This window comes from Excalfactoria chinensis, chromosome 8, assembly GCF_039878825.1.
Source record: "Excalfactoria chinensis isolate bCotChi1 chromosome 8, bCotChi1.hap2, whole genome shotgun sequence".
NCBI lineage: Eukaryota > Metazoa > Chordata > Aves > Galliformes > Phasianidae > Excalfactoria > Excalfactoria chinensis.
The window spans coordinates 14,261,206-14,277,129 of record NC_092832.1 but is presented as its reverse complement, the minus strand read 5'-3'; the positions used below and the strand labels follow the sequence as shown (position 1 = coordinate 14,277,129).

Below are 15,924 nucleotides of genomic sequence, written 5' to 3'. Positions count from 1 at the left end.
CTATCCACCTTCGTAAAAAGTTGTTCCCCTCCTGTTCATATGCTCTCTTCAAGTAGCAGCAGCCAACAGGCAGGCCCAGAAGCTAAAGCTACAGCTCACAGCAGAGCCGTTGTTTGGGGAAGGGAGAACAGAGCACTCCCTTCTCTGTGCCAGACAACCTGTTTCATGTGGTGTTTTGTCTGCTCTGCACTTCAGTTTGCAGGATGGATAGACAAGGTCAAACACAACCTCCTCAGAGAGACAGCTTATAGAGACACAAAGCAAAGACTTTAAGGACGCAGTGTACATGAATCTTCCAATCATTCCAAGTCAGTCCACAAGAACTAGGGGAGGGGTTCTAGCTAATTCTATGGAATTTTTCTCCTCTCACTGCTATCAAAATGTTTTGCAGATCTGCTTACAGCAGCTGGAGAGAGTGATGTGTTGGGAGCCAAAAGGTCTGGGCTTGGATCGGGTTGTTTCATCTTTTTAATATTTAGTTCAAACAAACCATTCCAAACACACATTTTTCCTCTATGCTTATTACTGTCTCACCTGCTTTAAAACTGAGCTATAGGCTGGCTGTAAATGGGTGATAAACAACAGACTGCATCTGAATGCACTCACCAATCACTCTGGAGCAAAACATTTCAGATATCAAGGGTTAGTTAGAAATGCCAGAAAGACTGGATAGAACTGCCAAAAAGTAAATTAGTTAGCTGGTTTAGAGGAACTTCTTATGTAAAAATAAAAATAATAAATGCCCACTGACACATTCCTCAGATTCTACATAATATAAGCTTCTCTGCTAGTTTTTCTCACTCCATTCAAGCCCCTGAACTTGCTGGGGTTTGCACACCAGTCGAACTATTCCAGACAGAGCCTGCTTTGTTGTCCATCTGGCCACACACAGAGCAGGAAGATTATTCCTTCGAGATTCCCAGTCCTGTTTTCTAGTTCCAAGGAAGGTACAGGTCATTTGGATAAACATGTTGGTTTAATTCCTCAGCTGAAGTTCAGTGGCATTGTTCCAGTGAAGTCACAGTGGTGCAACCAAGAATCTTGCTAGATCTGCTTTGCATGCATCAGTGCAGACCTGAACCTTTCCAGATCTTCTCAGCAATGAACAATGAAATCAGCTCATCCTAGCAAAAAACTGTTACAAGCTATAGACTTGTTTCCTCCCTGAAGCACTGAAGTAGCTTAGGAAGAGATGAGTTTTGGCAGCTGGATGGAAAATGGGCTAACTTCAGCTTTCATTGGGATTACAGGCCTTGTAACTCAAGCTAATTCTCACCTTCATTAGCAGCTCCCTACTTGTCAGATAATTGTCATGATCTGAGAAGATATCAGACAGCTCTTCAAACATCAGCATTCTGTCCCTGCGCAGGAAAAGAGTTGAATAATTTAGTTCATTAGTAAGCACTTTAAATAAGATCAGATTACTCTTTAGCCTTTTTTCTCCCTCATGAATCAATAACAGCAAAGGATATAAAAAAATAACATCAAGGTGCATTCAAGGAGAATCAGCACATCTCCTAGGAACCCTCCGGAGACCTTGTGGTGCTCCAAGAAAAGGCATAGCTTTATTTGACAGCACCATACAAGCTACAGGTACTAAGATTCAGACTCTGAACAGGATTTTCAGTCACACTGATACAAAATTCCTGTAGGAAAGTAGATAAATGGATAGGAAGGAGCAGAATACTTATTGTGAGACATATCCCAAGTACTTATTTTTTGCCTTATTTCATGTCCTCTGGAGAGCTAGAAGCATTCAATGCATAAGAGCCTTTCTGTCATCCAAGACTGCAAACCTGAGATAGCAATATCTTGAACAAGAAAACAGGGCAGTGGAAGGAAAGTGGAATGGGCTGTGGTAGATCCAATATGCTGAAAAGGATAGAAGAGTCCCAGTTCCCTGAGAACAAGCTGATCTCTCAACACCAAAGAGGAGCAGTCAGACCCAAAACAAGGGGCCTGAGCTTCACAGGAATGACAGGTTCTCCTGAAAGAGAACAGATATCCATGAAGGAGTAGAGAGAGAAGGCTGAGAAAAGGATGATAACGAGAAAGAGCACATCTTGCCTTTGGGACCAGCCACAGGAACAGTCAAAACAAGGGGAGAGGGGGGGCTTACTTTGGAACAGCTGCCCAGGTCTTCTTTAGCCGATAGATGGAGTTGGACTGCAGTGCTGAAACGATGGCTCTCAAGGAGGAAAAATTCTTCAGGATTCTACATTCCTGCAAAAGGAGTGGTTAGAAATACAGGAGCATTAAAGGTCAGCATTACAGCTAGGTTAGTGCTCTTCTGTTTGACTGGTGTCATGCTTGCTACATATTCTCACCACTAAGCAGGCAGCTGTACAAATATCAAGCATAAAAAACATCATCCCCCCATCCAAATAACAAACACTTTATGGGCTTTGGCACTTATTTCTTGTTTTCTTCACTTTCATGTACTTGTGAAGTTGTTGCAGCACTATGGAGCCCAGTCCGAGAATAAAATAAGTTGAACTGAGCTCACAAAGCCAGGCTAAAGAGCACATTTGTTATGCTTCTTAAAAAGCCCTTTATGGTTACTGACCCCTTATGCCCTTTAGGGAAAAAAATCAGGCTTCACCTCTTTGTATGTGGTATATAAAATGTAAACCCTCAGTCATTTTAGTGTCAATTAAAACTAAAGATATGATTGGAATAACCAGTTATTCAAGTATGTGCACCCTATTAAAGAGTAAACCTTCTAAGTTTTTCCAGAGTTGGGATCAAATCCTGACAGAATTCATAGCCATATGGAGCTTCACTGTGGCAAAATCTCCTATGGAAAAGGATACTGGAAAACTTAGTCTGCCAAAGAAGAGCACAGATGCCTAGTAAGGCAATTGTATTAGACAGAACAACTAAGGGAAGAGAATATGCTCCCATATATTTACCTAATATACATATGTATAATCATAGAATGGTCTGGGTTGAAAAGGACCACAATGATCATCTAGTTTCAATTCCCTTGCTATGTGCAGGGCCACCAACCACCAGACCAGGCTGCCCAGAAACACATCCAGCCTGGCCTTGAATCCACAACCTCCTTGGGCAACCTGTTCTGGTCTGTCACCATCCCGTATGTATATGTATATGTATGTGTATGTGTATGTGTATATGTGTGTATATATATATATATATATATATATATATATATATATATATATATATATATATATATATATATATAAATATTCTGTGTGACTTAAGATATAGCTAAGAAGAACTTGTGAAGGCCAAGTTCAAGATCATGTGGTAGGACACAAGACCTGAAAGCTAATCTTCCATGGTTTGCAGCCAAAGAAGGCACAGCTCTTTGGAGACTGACACCTCTGAGAACGAAACCCTTCTTTCTTCACATTCAGCTTGAAATTCAGGCTGTGGAGAATACGGATTTAGAGGTAAATTCTTAACATTTTCTCAAGTATGACAGGATTTTAGACTGCAAGCTCCAGTTTGGAACCATCTTGACTTAAAATGCATGTCATATGATTAAAAGCTCATTAGGAATTCAATATTGGATTTCATGTTCTCAGTGTTCTAACTGACTGCTGCCTAAACTTTAGCAAACTTCCATTTGCATACAGGAATTTTTCAGACTGCTTTGAACAACTTCATTTCATGCTGTGTCCTTCTCAAGGGGAAAACCAGAAGGAATCCTGCTGAGTGCTCTGAAAGAACTTGGATTTTGTTAAAAATTAAACATAACAGGATACTAATTATTTCAGTTTTACTTCTTATTTTTAAAGAAAATACTGCGTGAATAAAATTGGCTGCTCCTGCTCATGAGCCTTAGATGGAGGTGGAATGGAGAGGGCTGCAGTTTATTCAGCTTTCCTTGTAATCTAAGAAACAGAAGTCATGAACGGGTAAGAAATGCAGAACTCCATGCTGCTAAGTTACAGAGTTAGAAGTCAGTGAATAACTGCACTTTAATGAGTGGATTATTTTCTAATTCAGGCATCTAACTATTCCAAACACTCATTTGCATGCACAAAGCAAGCAACTTGCTTCAAAGTGGGCAGCTGACTTCATATGCAAGTAGCTGTTCTACATGTACGATTACTTTGCAGAGTGTGCACATGCATTTTCATGTGCCTAGCAAAGACCGGAGTATTTAATTAAGTGCATGAACTAAGTAAAGGGAGAAGTACTGGATTAACAGAGGCGGGGAGTCAAGTTCTCCATCCACAAAATAAGCATTTTGGTGACTGGCCTGGCTTCCCTGGCCCTTCCTGTTGCCCTGTGATGAGCAAGAAGCAGCTTCATGCTTGCTTGCCCAGCCTGCAGCCCAGCTCGCCCCATGACAGCCCCATTAACTAGTAGCTTCTGCACACAGGAAATAAGAATCAAACTTCCTAATCCATTCACATGGGTTATAAAGTGGGTAGAGGTGAAAGAACTTCCCCATACCAGTTTCCTGAACCATGCAGTTGCTGGAGCTTAGGTGCCAGTACTAACAATGCTGCCTCGGAAAGCACAGACATGCATTGTCAAGGTTGGAAGGTCTCTGTTTGGCTTGAGCCTTTTAGACTGCTTGTTTTGTAGAGCTTTGAAAGAATCCATGTGATTCTTCAAACAAAGTCAACAGATATTCATTTTAAAGTGCTTTAAAGTTCTTTTCAAAAAGGAGGCCTAGTTTAGGTGCCAGCTGCCCAGTGCTCTGAGTGGGACTTATGACAAATTCTACAGTAAAATATAACTGCTAAAATCCAAGAAATAAGATAACTAGAGTTATGCAAATAAGGTATGCAAAACTCTATCGTGCCAAGATTAAAAAAACACATGACCTCTTAAAGGACAAAGGAACTGAGGCAAAAAGGAAGAGTGTAGTAGAGAGAAATAAATATAAGACAATGAAAAAGTAGAAAAGTAAGATAAGACCAGTACCATATTGTACCACTACTTGCTCTTTCCACCAGCTCCATCCCAGACCCAGCTGGTTGTTGACCCAATGTAAACAAGGAATAATTCAGTAAGCAAATGACTGGTTAGCCTCAAGAAATCTTCAGAACAAAAGAGCATAAACAATATTTTTTTTTTCATGTTAAAAAGGCTACTAATACTTAGAAGTTAGGTTTTTTTTCTGCATTTAAAATCTAATACTTAAATTTCATATATACATACAAGCATATTTAAAGGTACATGGATGAAAACACAACAGTTATGCTGTCTTACACCATACCTGGCTTCACCTCTTACATCATTTACAGATGCAGGAGAGGGAGTCTGATGCTCACCAACTGAATATTAACAGCCAAGGCAAGAGAAGAGCAAAGCTCATTCTGACTGCCTACTGCCTACAGCACTGCCAGTTGTTCATTTCTGACATTCGGTGATCTAATAGAATCACAGAGTGGCTTGGGTTAAAAAGGAGCTTAAAGCTCACAAAGTTCCAACGCGCTGCCATGGACAGACACCTCCAAGTTCTCAAAGCCCAGTCCAACCTGCTCTTGAACATTTCCAAGGATGGAGCAACCACAGCTCCTCTTGGCAGCCTGTACCAGTGCCTCACCACCCCTACCAGAAATAATTCCCTTCCCTTCCCTTAGTTTAAAACTGTTAGCCCTTGTCCTGTCACTGCACCACCTGATGAAGGGAGTGTAGTGGCGATGAACCACCTTGTCATTTCTGGCACTGATGTGAGCAGTACTTTCTTACCAGGGAACTCAACTGACTGAATTTATATCCATTTTACCATAAATATTACATTATCAAGTGTGTAGCACTCCCCATCTGCAAGGCACAGTATCTGCCTCATTTATTAATTAGCGTTCTCCGCCCTGCAAAGAGAGAAACATCAATCCAATCTCCAAATAGAAAAAGTAACTAGGGAAAAGGTGGTGGTATCAATGTGCTATTAGCAAGAAAGCTGGCCAAATCTAGAAAGAATTAGAGCTAAGATCGGCCTGAGGTCAATGCACACAACCCCTTCCTTCCTCTACCTCACTCCAAAGCACCTGCATGGCGAACAACAAACAGTATAGAATAAATGCTTTACATGTGCGATATGAATCCACTTCTCAATGATCTTGGCCCTCTGCTGTGTTTTGAGTTCTTTGCTCTTCAGGATAGTGCTGACAACGCATTTGGTAACTGCGTTGAACTGTGAGATGGTGGCTCTGATGGTAGGTGCCAGGTGCTTGTTTTCTTTCTTATCCCTTTGAGACCAGATGCATCCCAAACAGTGGTGGGGCACAACTTTCTTGAAGAGCTTCTAGAGTGAAACAGAGGTGTGTAAGTCAGTAGGATCTTCCTAGGTCTCTATTGTCCAAAAGAAATCTATGTTAGAAGTCCAGTGCCATATTAAAACATAAATACTTGTTTTCTCTTAGCTTAAAATATAAACTTCAGCGTACACTTTATAGCCTTGATCCCAAGCAGAACTGGCAGAGCTTTTATATTGAAATCATTAGAAAGGAAACACCACAAGAAAAAAACTCAGAAGCATAGCAGTATTTCCCCTAGCATTACAAGTAGTACATATACTGTACATACTGCATCCATGTATGTCAGCTGCTCTGCCACAAGGTCTTCCCGGAAAGAAGAGAATTCTTCTGGACCACTAATTTCCATTTCCTCTTCATCATACAGATTACAAGGGGAAGTGCTATGGAACTCATCTGTGCAGGATGGAAAACACAACTTAGTAAATGTATACAGCAAGCAGTGAATCAAAGCAGCTGTTACTGTGATTACATTCCAAAACCATTGCATTAGAAATGTTCTTACATCCAGAGTTCACCTCCTGTATGTGGAAAGAAAAGGAGGTATCAGTTATCTTGGTACCATATGCACTTACACAGGACTACATGGACAACATTGAAGAGAAGATATTAGGCATTGCACACCATGTCCCAGATGTTTCTGTGTCACCTTTTGGCTACCACAGTTTGGAACAAAGACATATTATGTATTGCTCAGGCTGCTGGTGCTGAGGCTGGGAGAAGCTTTCAGCTGTGCAGCTGGCACTGACACCTACTCTGCTGGGATGGGTGACAGCAGCACTGAATGGAGGTTTGATTACACAAACCAAACTGTTGGATTTTAGGAGGAAGTTTTTCACTCAGAGGGCTGGTAACACATGGGAACAGGTTGCCCAAGGAGGCTGTGGATGCCCCATACCATTCATTCAAGGAGGAGGCATTCAAGGCCAGGCTAAATGTGGCTCTGGGCAGCCCGGTCTGCTGGTTGGCGACCCTCAGGCTAATTGCATTCTCCTCCTCTCCTTTTATTCTAATCCACTGTTTCTATTCTGCCCCAAACTGGAAAATATCACCATTCAAACTGACTTGTCTATAACTCAGAAAAGAGCCTTTTCAATTGTTGCTTCAGGAAACAAACGCAGAAAGCAAGGCTGCTGGGAATGGCTGCTCACTTTAAACAACAAATTAAACCAAATATAGATCTTCTCAGCTGTCTTTGTTTGACCTGTGGGAACTGAACTCAGGGAAGAACATCAATGGGCACACATCAGCAACCCTGCTCACTTACCTGTGTTCAGTAAGGAAACCGCTTGGGCACTGTGTGTTACACACATGTCAATGACCAAGTAAATTTGGCACTGCACCACGTTGTGCACTGACATGGTATTTCTGAAACATCCGGCAAGAAAGATTTTAGTCTAGGGATGAAATGTTTCTTTTCTCTCATTTCCTTTATCCTTTATTCCATTAATTACTCCCACTTGCCTCTCTGCCAAACCTGGAAGCTGATTTTAGCTCCCATTCACACACTATGGGAGCTCCTATGACATTTCAGCTTATGGAACAGGAAACTTATGAAGCAGGATAAGGGTATGTGTCAAACTTGACGCTGCACACAACATATCTGCATTACCACAGTTGTCTATTGTTTCAGTAGATTGTGACCCCCAATAACGTAAGCTTTTCCTCTGTCCTTGGATACCAAGCAGCCAGCCACTCAAATAGGAAAAAACAGCCACAAACACTTCCTTTGACATGGTAGTAACTAGGAAGAAAAGCTTCATAGCAACAAGGCTGTGACTCAGGCTGTATTTTGTCGCAGCCCAGTAAGATGAACTTTTTGGTTTGGCTTTGTATTGATTTCAGATTGATTTTGGTTTTTGGTGGGTTGTTGGGTTTTGTTTTTTGTTTTTTTTTTTTTTGCTGTGAGGGTTGAAGTAAGAGGACCAGCTGAATAACAGCTGCTTACTTCAACTCTGTGACAAGGTGGAATCTGCTGATGGTTAACCACTCAGCTGCTGCTGCAGTCTTGAGACTTTGGCTGAACATCAGAAATGCTGGGACTCCCAGTCCTCCCCAGAATGAACAGAAGACACCCACGCTGTACTGTACTATTCACACAGAACCTGATGTCTCATTCAGAAATTAAAGAAGAACAAAGTCATTGGTGAGCCTCACAATATTACCCATTAGCACTACCAGTTATTAAGATGTAGTCTACATAAATCCCAGGGTACTGTTCAGCATGTGAAAAGAAAGAAAGAAAGAAGGGAAGGTAGCTTACGATCGTTTTCTATTTCTTGCTTCTGAAACTGCTCCAGAAGGTTCTGTGCCCTCCTCTCTGGGTCAGAGCCAGGCATGCTCCTCTGCAGGTATTCCAGCAACTTCAGCAAGCATGGGTAGCTGGGCGGCTCTCTGAAATCCTCAGAGCACTGATCAAGCCACGCTCGTAAGATTGATGCTATTGCACTGAAAGCAAATACACAGAGAGCACATCGTTTATACGGCTTCTGCCAATTGCACTTAACTGTATAAAAATGAAAACACCACGACTTTCATATCCCTCATGAAGGCAGTAGTACAAGGGTGTTTTTTGAGCACAGAATTTCATTTGTTCTTTCCTATGCATGGAATCTTACTAAGATATTGCTCAGATTTTGCAGGGACTTGAGTGAAGTTGCTCCTGATTTGCTCTGCTACAAGTAGATCCAACTACAGCCCCAAAATGCATAGCAATGATGAATCAAAATCTGTTTAAGGTATACTGAGGCCTTTTTATTAAATTTGGGATATCAAATAGTAATACATAGAGCAATTAAGAAAATAATTTAAATAAAAAGATAACAATTTTGCAAGCCTATAAGATCAGCAACCTCAAATAAAGCCAAATCATTTCCTATCTCTGGGATTCATTATGGTCCTGCTTCCCTGTATTGTACTTTGTTAAGCTAGAAAGGCAAGACTTGCCAGCTACCTTGGAGTTAGCCTTTGTTTAAGCAGTTGAAGTTTCTTCACTTAGCTGTACCGTGGCCATGTTTGAATGTCTACCACACATAATGCACACAAACAGAAGCAGCATATAATTCCTTAATTCACTCCTGTACCAGTGGAAAATGCTGCAGCACAGCATGGCTGCAATGTTTGCTCAGTTATTGCTCCCTGGGACCTTGTGGAAAAATACAATGGAGGAAGAAGGTATTTGTGGCTCCTTCCGGATAGCAGCTTCCCAGTGGAAGTGCTAAATCAAACACTTCCTCTGGTGTCTTTCCTCTCATCAATCACACTGCCCAGTCTGGGAATGCAATCCCAAGCGGAGTCCTGCACACTGTATTACTCAGAGGTGCCTGCTTCCTTAGGAGAGAGGCTGCCCATTCAACAAGCCTGTGTGCACTGGAAAAAGCAGTTGTAAGCCTGAAACCCCATGAGTGCAGGTCATTAGTGAGACTGTCATATGCAGATAAAAGACTGACAACGACTTGTGCAGCATGGACAGCACTGAGCTGCCAGCCCTCCGCAGCAGGCTGGAAGAGCTGAGATGGTTGAGCCCAGAAGGTGGATTGGGTCTGCTAATCTCTGGATGAAATGTGTAGCAGAAACATTAGCAGAATCTGGGTTTTACCCTTAGTTCAAAGAGAAGGAGTAACCATCAGATTATACCATGCAAGAAGATAGCTCTCTCTCATGCAAAGAAAGGATGTTTGAAAATTACAGCAATTTTTAAGAAATGAAAGACTCTGAGAGCTTCCTATCCATGATTACATGAGCAAGACACACCAACAAGGACCTGTCTCATGGACACGTAGGGTGGCACTGAAAACAGGACATAATGTGAAAGCAGAATGCTCTGTTCCATAAGGAAATGCACCATTGACATCAAAATTCCTCAGAAAAGGAAGTCTGGGATATTTTCTCTGGGACACTAAGACTAATCCTCTATTTCAAGCCTCTTCCAGCCATCAGTCATTAAGGCTGCAGCAGGGAAGAAGGGTGAGCTGCACTTCCTGCTGTCATGGAAATTCAGGGGAGATGTCTGGGAGAGAAGAAATGCAGTATTTTAGGGAAGCAGCTCTTCACACTGCCTTCAGTAAACAGCTGAGATGAACTAAGTGAAGCAGTCCAGGATGGCAGGCGGGTCTTTCTTGGCTCCACAGCTCCTTAGGATCTGCTGTGTAGTTAGAGGTGAGAACTTAGCCCCACAACGAAAACATTATTCACATCTACAGAAACTTCTGATCAAGTGGTATACACTAACCTCATTTCACCATGCCTTCATGCAATTACAGTATCCCCTACATGAAGAGAAGGGCTATGCTTTCAGGAGCAACTTCTAACCATGGGCATCCAATCTGAGACACCGATGTGGCAGCTCAACAAGCATCTCTGCTCCCCTCATGGCAAGCAGGCACCTGGCCTTCAAGGTCCTGAGAGTACTCAAAAACATGGTATGCAGAAGTAGTGGTTCCATGTTTGTCACATTATCAGCTGGAAAACAGAGAGGTACAAGCAAGGAGGACCTGTCTCACTATTTGTTCAATATGAACAGAGATTACACATTTATACCACTGTACAATGGGAAAGCTAGAAGCCAACCAAGACAGCTTTCCTTGCAGAGCTGCACACAGATGCTACCAGCATCTGTTGTTAACCAGCAACACCTGGTTAATTCAGCTGCATGGTGGCGCTCAGAATAAACTAATAACTTCCCCTTTAGTCCAGCACATACCCTGAATACACAAACACCACTGCCCCATGGCTGCAGGATTTTTATCCTTTTTTCCACCACGGGCAAGGAAACACTGTACCTTGTTTCATACCCTGTGTGTTCTCTCCTGCTCTGTGCCTCCTTTCCCCACACCACAAACTCACTGTCATTCCTACTGATTCCACCGCTGCAGGATAGGTTGAATAGGTACTTCTTTTTTTGTGAGCATTTACCATTTCTGCAATGCTTTCAAAGCAGGAACCTCTCCCCAGGACACTTTCTTGTACTAATATTGTTCACGTCCTGAGCTCAGTTTCCAGAGGCTTGACTGATGGCCACTTTCATAAGCTGAAGAATAAAGAGAGTTGAACACAGACCCAGTCTCCCAGAACAGGGTGAAGAGTTCACAGCTATTACAGACACTGATTTCTTTGCCAGCGAAATAATTTCAGTCAAGAAGGGAAATAGGAAAGAGAAAAAAGGTACACTCTAGACTGCTGACCTCCCATCGCTTGACTTCCTAATTGGTGCGTCAGGGAGGAAAGCTTTCTGAAAATGGGCTGGAGAACTGCCCGCAGCTTGCAGGAGCTTTACATTTGCTGCCCTTGAGAAGAAACTCCCTGCACTCAACAGACCCAGAGACAGAGCAATGGGAGCCTTCCAAGATCTCAGACAGGAAAGAAACATCACAGACTGCATTTTTCATGGGCTGATTACAAGCTATAAATTATTACTTCCCTACATTTGCAGCTTGTAAGAAAAACTTCTTAATGTTTAAATCCTCTCCTTCCTACCACAGACTCTGGGCTCTGCTCAACAATGCTTTCAGGTTTCACACCCTTCAGAAAATCTTCCAGTTTCCACACCAGCTTTGCTGAAAACATTTCAGACTTTAAAACCTAGATATCAGAAGATGCATGTTTGGTTTTGCTGCCTTACAGATGGAAACACAGAACTACTCATCCACTCACTAGCTGCCAGGAAACAGGGCAAGACCCCAGTAGTTCTGAGTCTAACATCACTGCTAAACTGAGCTAGCAGAACATAGACAAGGTGGAAAATGAGCCCTCCTATCACACAGACATGAGTGATTCATTTGGTTACACAGAACTTCTGCAAGAGCAACTCTCAAGCCTCCTCAAAGCCTTTTCCTTTCCATGCTGAACAGCCCCAGCTCTCAGCCTTTTCTCATAGGGAGGTGTTCCATCCTTTGGATCATTTCTGTGTCCCTCCTCTTGGTACACTCCAACAAATCCACATCTCTCCTGCATAGAAACTCAACATTAGTTGAGTCAGTTAAAAGTTAACCGAGAAGGAATCTGAGTCCGGGAATAGAGATTACAGCTTTCAGCTCGTATCACTAAAAGCACTGTTTCTATCTATCTCATCTGCAACACACAACGGTTCAGTCACCTGAAGTCCTCAAGTGGCATTAGTTGCTTGGCCAGATGATCCCTTTCCCACAGCAGGTCAAGGAGCTTGAAATACCTTACACACGCCTATCTCATTAAAAATTCCCATCATTTTATCATACTGATCATTTTCATTTATATTTAACATGAGGATGGTTTTATTCTGAATTGTCTTGGTGCACTGTATCCATTATTTATGTCCTGATATACTTGTCCTGAGCTAAAAAGCACACAGAGTACAGTGAGCTTCGGAGATGAGAAGGCAACATCTTGACACAAGAAGATGTAGAATTAAGCAATATCCTGGGCAGTTTTGTTTACATGATGCTAGGAAGAAAAGCAAAAAGAATTCCTTATAACAGGAGACAGAGGGTCAGATGAGTTATCCCTTACAGCTCCCTTATCAGACAATTAAGACAGGCATGGCATCGTGTTTCTAGAAACATGGGCCAAAGTCCATCTAACTCAGACATTTGGCCTTTTCCAATCTTTATTCTTCTGTTTCTGGCTTTCACATTGCTATCATAAACATTCTGACTGTCTGAAAGCAGTGAGAACTGTGGAAAGCAAGCTATTGAACATAAAGAGGGATAAGGCAATGTTATTAAGGTCACAAAACATTCGATTGTTCAGAGTTTAATCGTCATTTTAAGGCCCAAGCTATGCTGGGTCTTTTTGTTTGTTTCTTTGTTTTTAAGTTACAATATTACAGCACTTCATTTAAACTTTATGTTACTGAACAGGGATCTAAAGAAAATGGCAAATACTGATTAAAAAATCTGACATTTTATATTAAACATAATTGTCAAATTGATATTGAATAAAAAGAAGAGAATTTGACCACTCCCACATCTCAAAAATACTAGGAATGATGCTTAAGTGAACAGGAGAAAATCCCCTGGGCAGAAAGGATCCCCAAGAAGGCATTTTGTGAGCATAGCTGAAGTGATTTGGGGTCAGTAACAACTATATGTCAGTGCAGTGAATGTGAGTAGTAGCTGCTGGTTCAGACCCAGCATTCGGGAACACCAGGTGAGGTTTATAGCTCCCACAGGGCTCCCAGACGATGCTGTGCCACAAGTATACTCAGGCCCTCATATAGGACATACAGGTCCATAGCTACATTAACACCAGGTAGAACACTAAAATAGGATAGGAAATTTCAGGCCTTTTCCTTCTGAAAACATGTCACAGCTCTATACCACAAGCACAAAAAGAACAGGGAAGTTTCAACACAAAGTACTAACCAGTGGGCTTACAGTACACAAAATCCTCCCATACATAGAATCATAGAATTACCCAGGTTGGAAAAGACCTCTAAGATCATCAAGTCCAACTGCAGTCTAACCATAGTACCCCAACCCTAACAACCCTCTGCTAAATCGTATCCCTGAGCAATATACCTAAGGTTTATGCAGAAAACCCCTACTTTACTTTTTATAAGCTCCACGAGATATCTCAGGAGCAATTAATTCTCCTCCTGAAGTTGTTTTTCACTTCTGCAGCATTTCTTGTGGCAAACAAGCGGAAATGCTTTACATTTCTAATGCACCAAACGGAACTATAAAACATCAGAACTGTCACACCAGGAGTCTGATGAATGTAGAAGAGCCTTGCACACAGACTCCAGGACTTCCCAAGAGATGTTTCACCTCCGAAAAATACATAGTTAATGGCAAGGAATAACACTGCTCCAGCACATGTAACACTGAGAGCACACCTATATCATGTTTCTGTTCTATTGAGACAAGAGGGTAAATGCAATTATATTGGAATTATCCCCAGACAAGAGAAAACCTGAACTACCAGAATGACACGTTTCACAACAGGACTACAAAGGCAGACTCTTTTCCAGATAGCATTAATCATAGCTAAGAGACAAGTAGCCACAGCAACTGAAAGGCAATGGAAATTTTTAAGGCAGGGAAGTGAACTCGTGTCTATGCAGGATCTGTTAAAACATGTGCCCGTGACACACGAATTACTTGCTTGGTAACTTCACTGTTGAACCTTCTATAAATAAGTAGCTGAGTAACAGGTATCGAGTTCAGATGTAAAAGATGAGGGCCAAAGAATCAAAATCAGCCATGCTGATGAATGAAACTGAGTCAGATCAACACATTAAACGTTGTGCTACCATAAGAATGGGAAGACAGACCCCATCCACTTATCATTCACTAAATACGCAAAGATGTTATGTGATGATTACTGCCAAGAGACAAGACAACATGGATGCAGCAGTAAGCAGCATGATGATCAACAATGTGTGTCAGCAGAAAAACAATCCTGCTTTAAATCTAAACAAAAAGTCCTTAATCTGTTTGACAAGAAGGGCACTGCTGGCTGCCCTCTGCTTTTCTTTACCTTCAACATCATTCTGTCTCATCAATGCTTGTGACCAAGTTTTAACTATCACCTGTTCTTTGATGGTTTCTTCTGGCAACCAGGAAAGAATCAGAGATTTGAGCTCTCTGACCAAGTCTTATGGGGAAAGAGGAGTCCAAACCAGACTGTTCTCTCTAAGCAATAAAACAATAGACAAGAAGTAACATTTTGTTCTAACTAAAGCTGTTTTTGAGAGTCCTGTATCACTTACAGACGTTGATTAAGCTCTACATTTCTTCCACCTGCAAGCAAGCATAATTACTTATGTTTTCAGAGAAACACTCCTATACAAGGAGCTTTCACCAGTTTATCTATGGTGTTTAAACAAAACAGTTTCTGTATGGATGACAGAAGGCAAAGCAACCCCGTTGTCCAACAGTTCCATCCAGACAATGAGGGACAGGGAGATGGAAGGCATGTTAATGGAAAATATCTGCACTGGGGACATTTGAACCAATTTAAAACAGACTCAAAAATCTTCTGTCCCAATACATATGTCATCAGAAATGCAGTGAGAGAAGCAGTGTGAAGGGTAGGCCCAATCGTTTAAAATAGGATGTGATTTGAATCAACGATCTGCATCAGTCCTAGGAATGAAATTCCTGCAGTGTTATTTCATGTGCTAGAAAACCTCAACATTCTCTTCTACCTCAAAACAAACAAACTGATGCTGTAGGGTTTCTTCTTCAGCTCCTCCCTGCCAAGTCAGTGCAATGAAGAAATATTTAGATTTCTTTTTTTAACTGATAGATGGAATAGAATCATAGAGTGATGCTGACAACAACGAAGATTCCCCACATACTGTAATCAAATATAACAACTCAGCTACTTTTTACTGCCATAGTGCATGCAAAACACACAGTGTACAGATGTCAAAGTACAAACTGTGATAACCTAAGAAACATTTTACATCATGTGCCCATGGATAAAATGCAGTTTCATAAGATAACCACTTTTTTCCATTTAAACTGCTTTTCAAGTCAGCTTAGCTATTTCTCTTGTGACATGAGATGACATCAGAATTTAAGCTTAACTCAAAAAGCAACATTGTAAATCATAGCATAGGGGCACTAATGGAGAAGATGCATGCATGCACATGCATGCACATTGCCTGAAACACCCTCACCTACAGTCTGCAGATGCTGTTGTAATGCACAATAAAATCAGACATATGCAATAACTGCTTACTGCTATAGATAAG

The 15,924-nt window shown here is 41.6% G+C and overlaps 1 protein-coding gene across 2 annotated transcripts in view; it reads right to left on the bottom strand.

Annotated features, from left to right (window-relative positions):
* The window catches only part of RGL1 (ral guanine nucleotide dissociation stimulator like 1), a 63,283-nt gene that overhangs the window by 15,090 nt on the left and 32,269 nt on the right, over positions 1 to 15,924 (bottom strand). For both annotated transcript variants that reach the window (XM_072343126.1, XM_072343127.1), the window contains exons 5-9: positions 8,509 to 8,693; positions 6,517 to 6,641; positions 6,020 to 6,235; positions 2,120 to 2,223; positions 1,277 to 1,361 (exon numbers count right to left, since the gene is read on the bottom strand). In XM_072343126.1, the coding sequence (XP_072199227.1) occupies positions 1,277 to 1,361; positions 2,120 to 2,223; positions 6,020 to 6,235; positions 6,517 to 6,641; positions 8,509 to 8,693 (715 nt within the window). The remainder of the gene's footprint in view (positions 1 to 1,276; positions 1,362 to 2,119; positions 2,224 to 6,019; positions 6,236 to 6,516; positions 6,642 to 8,508; positions 8,694 to 15,924) is intronic.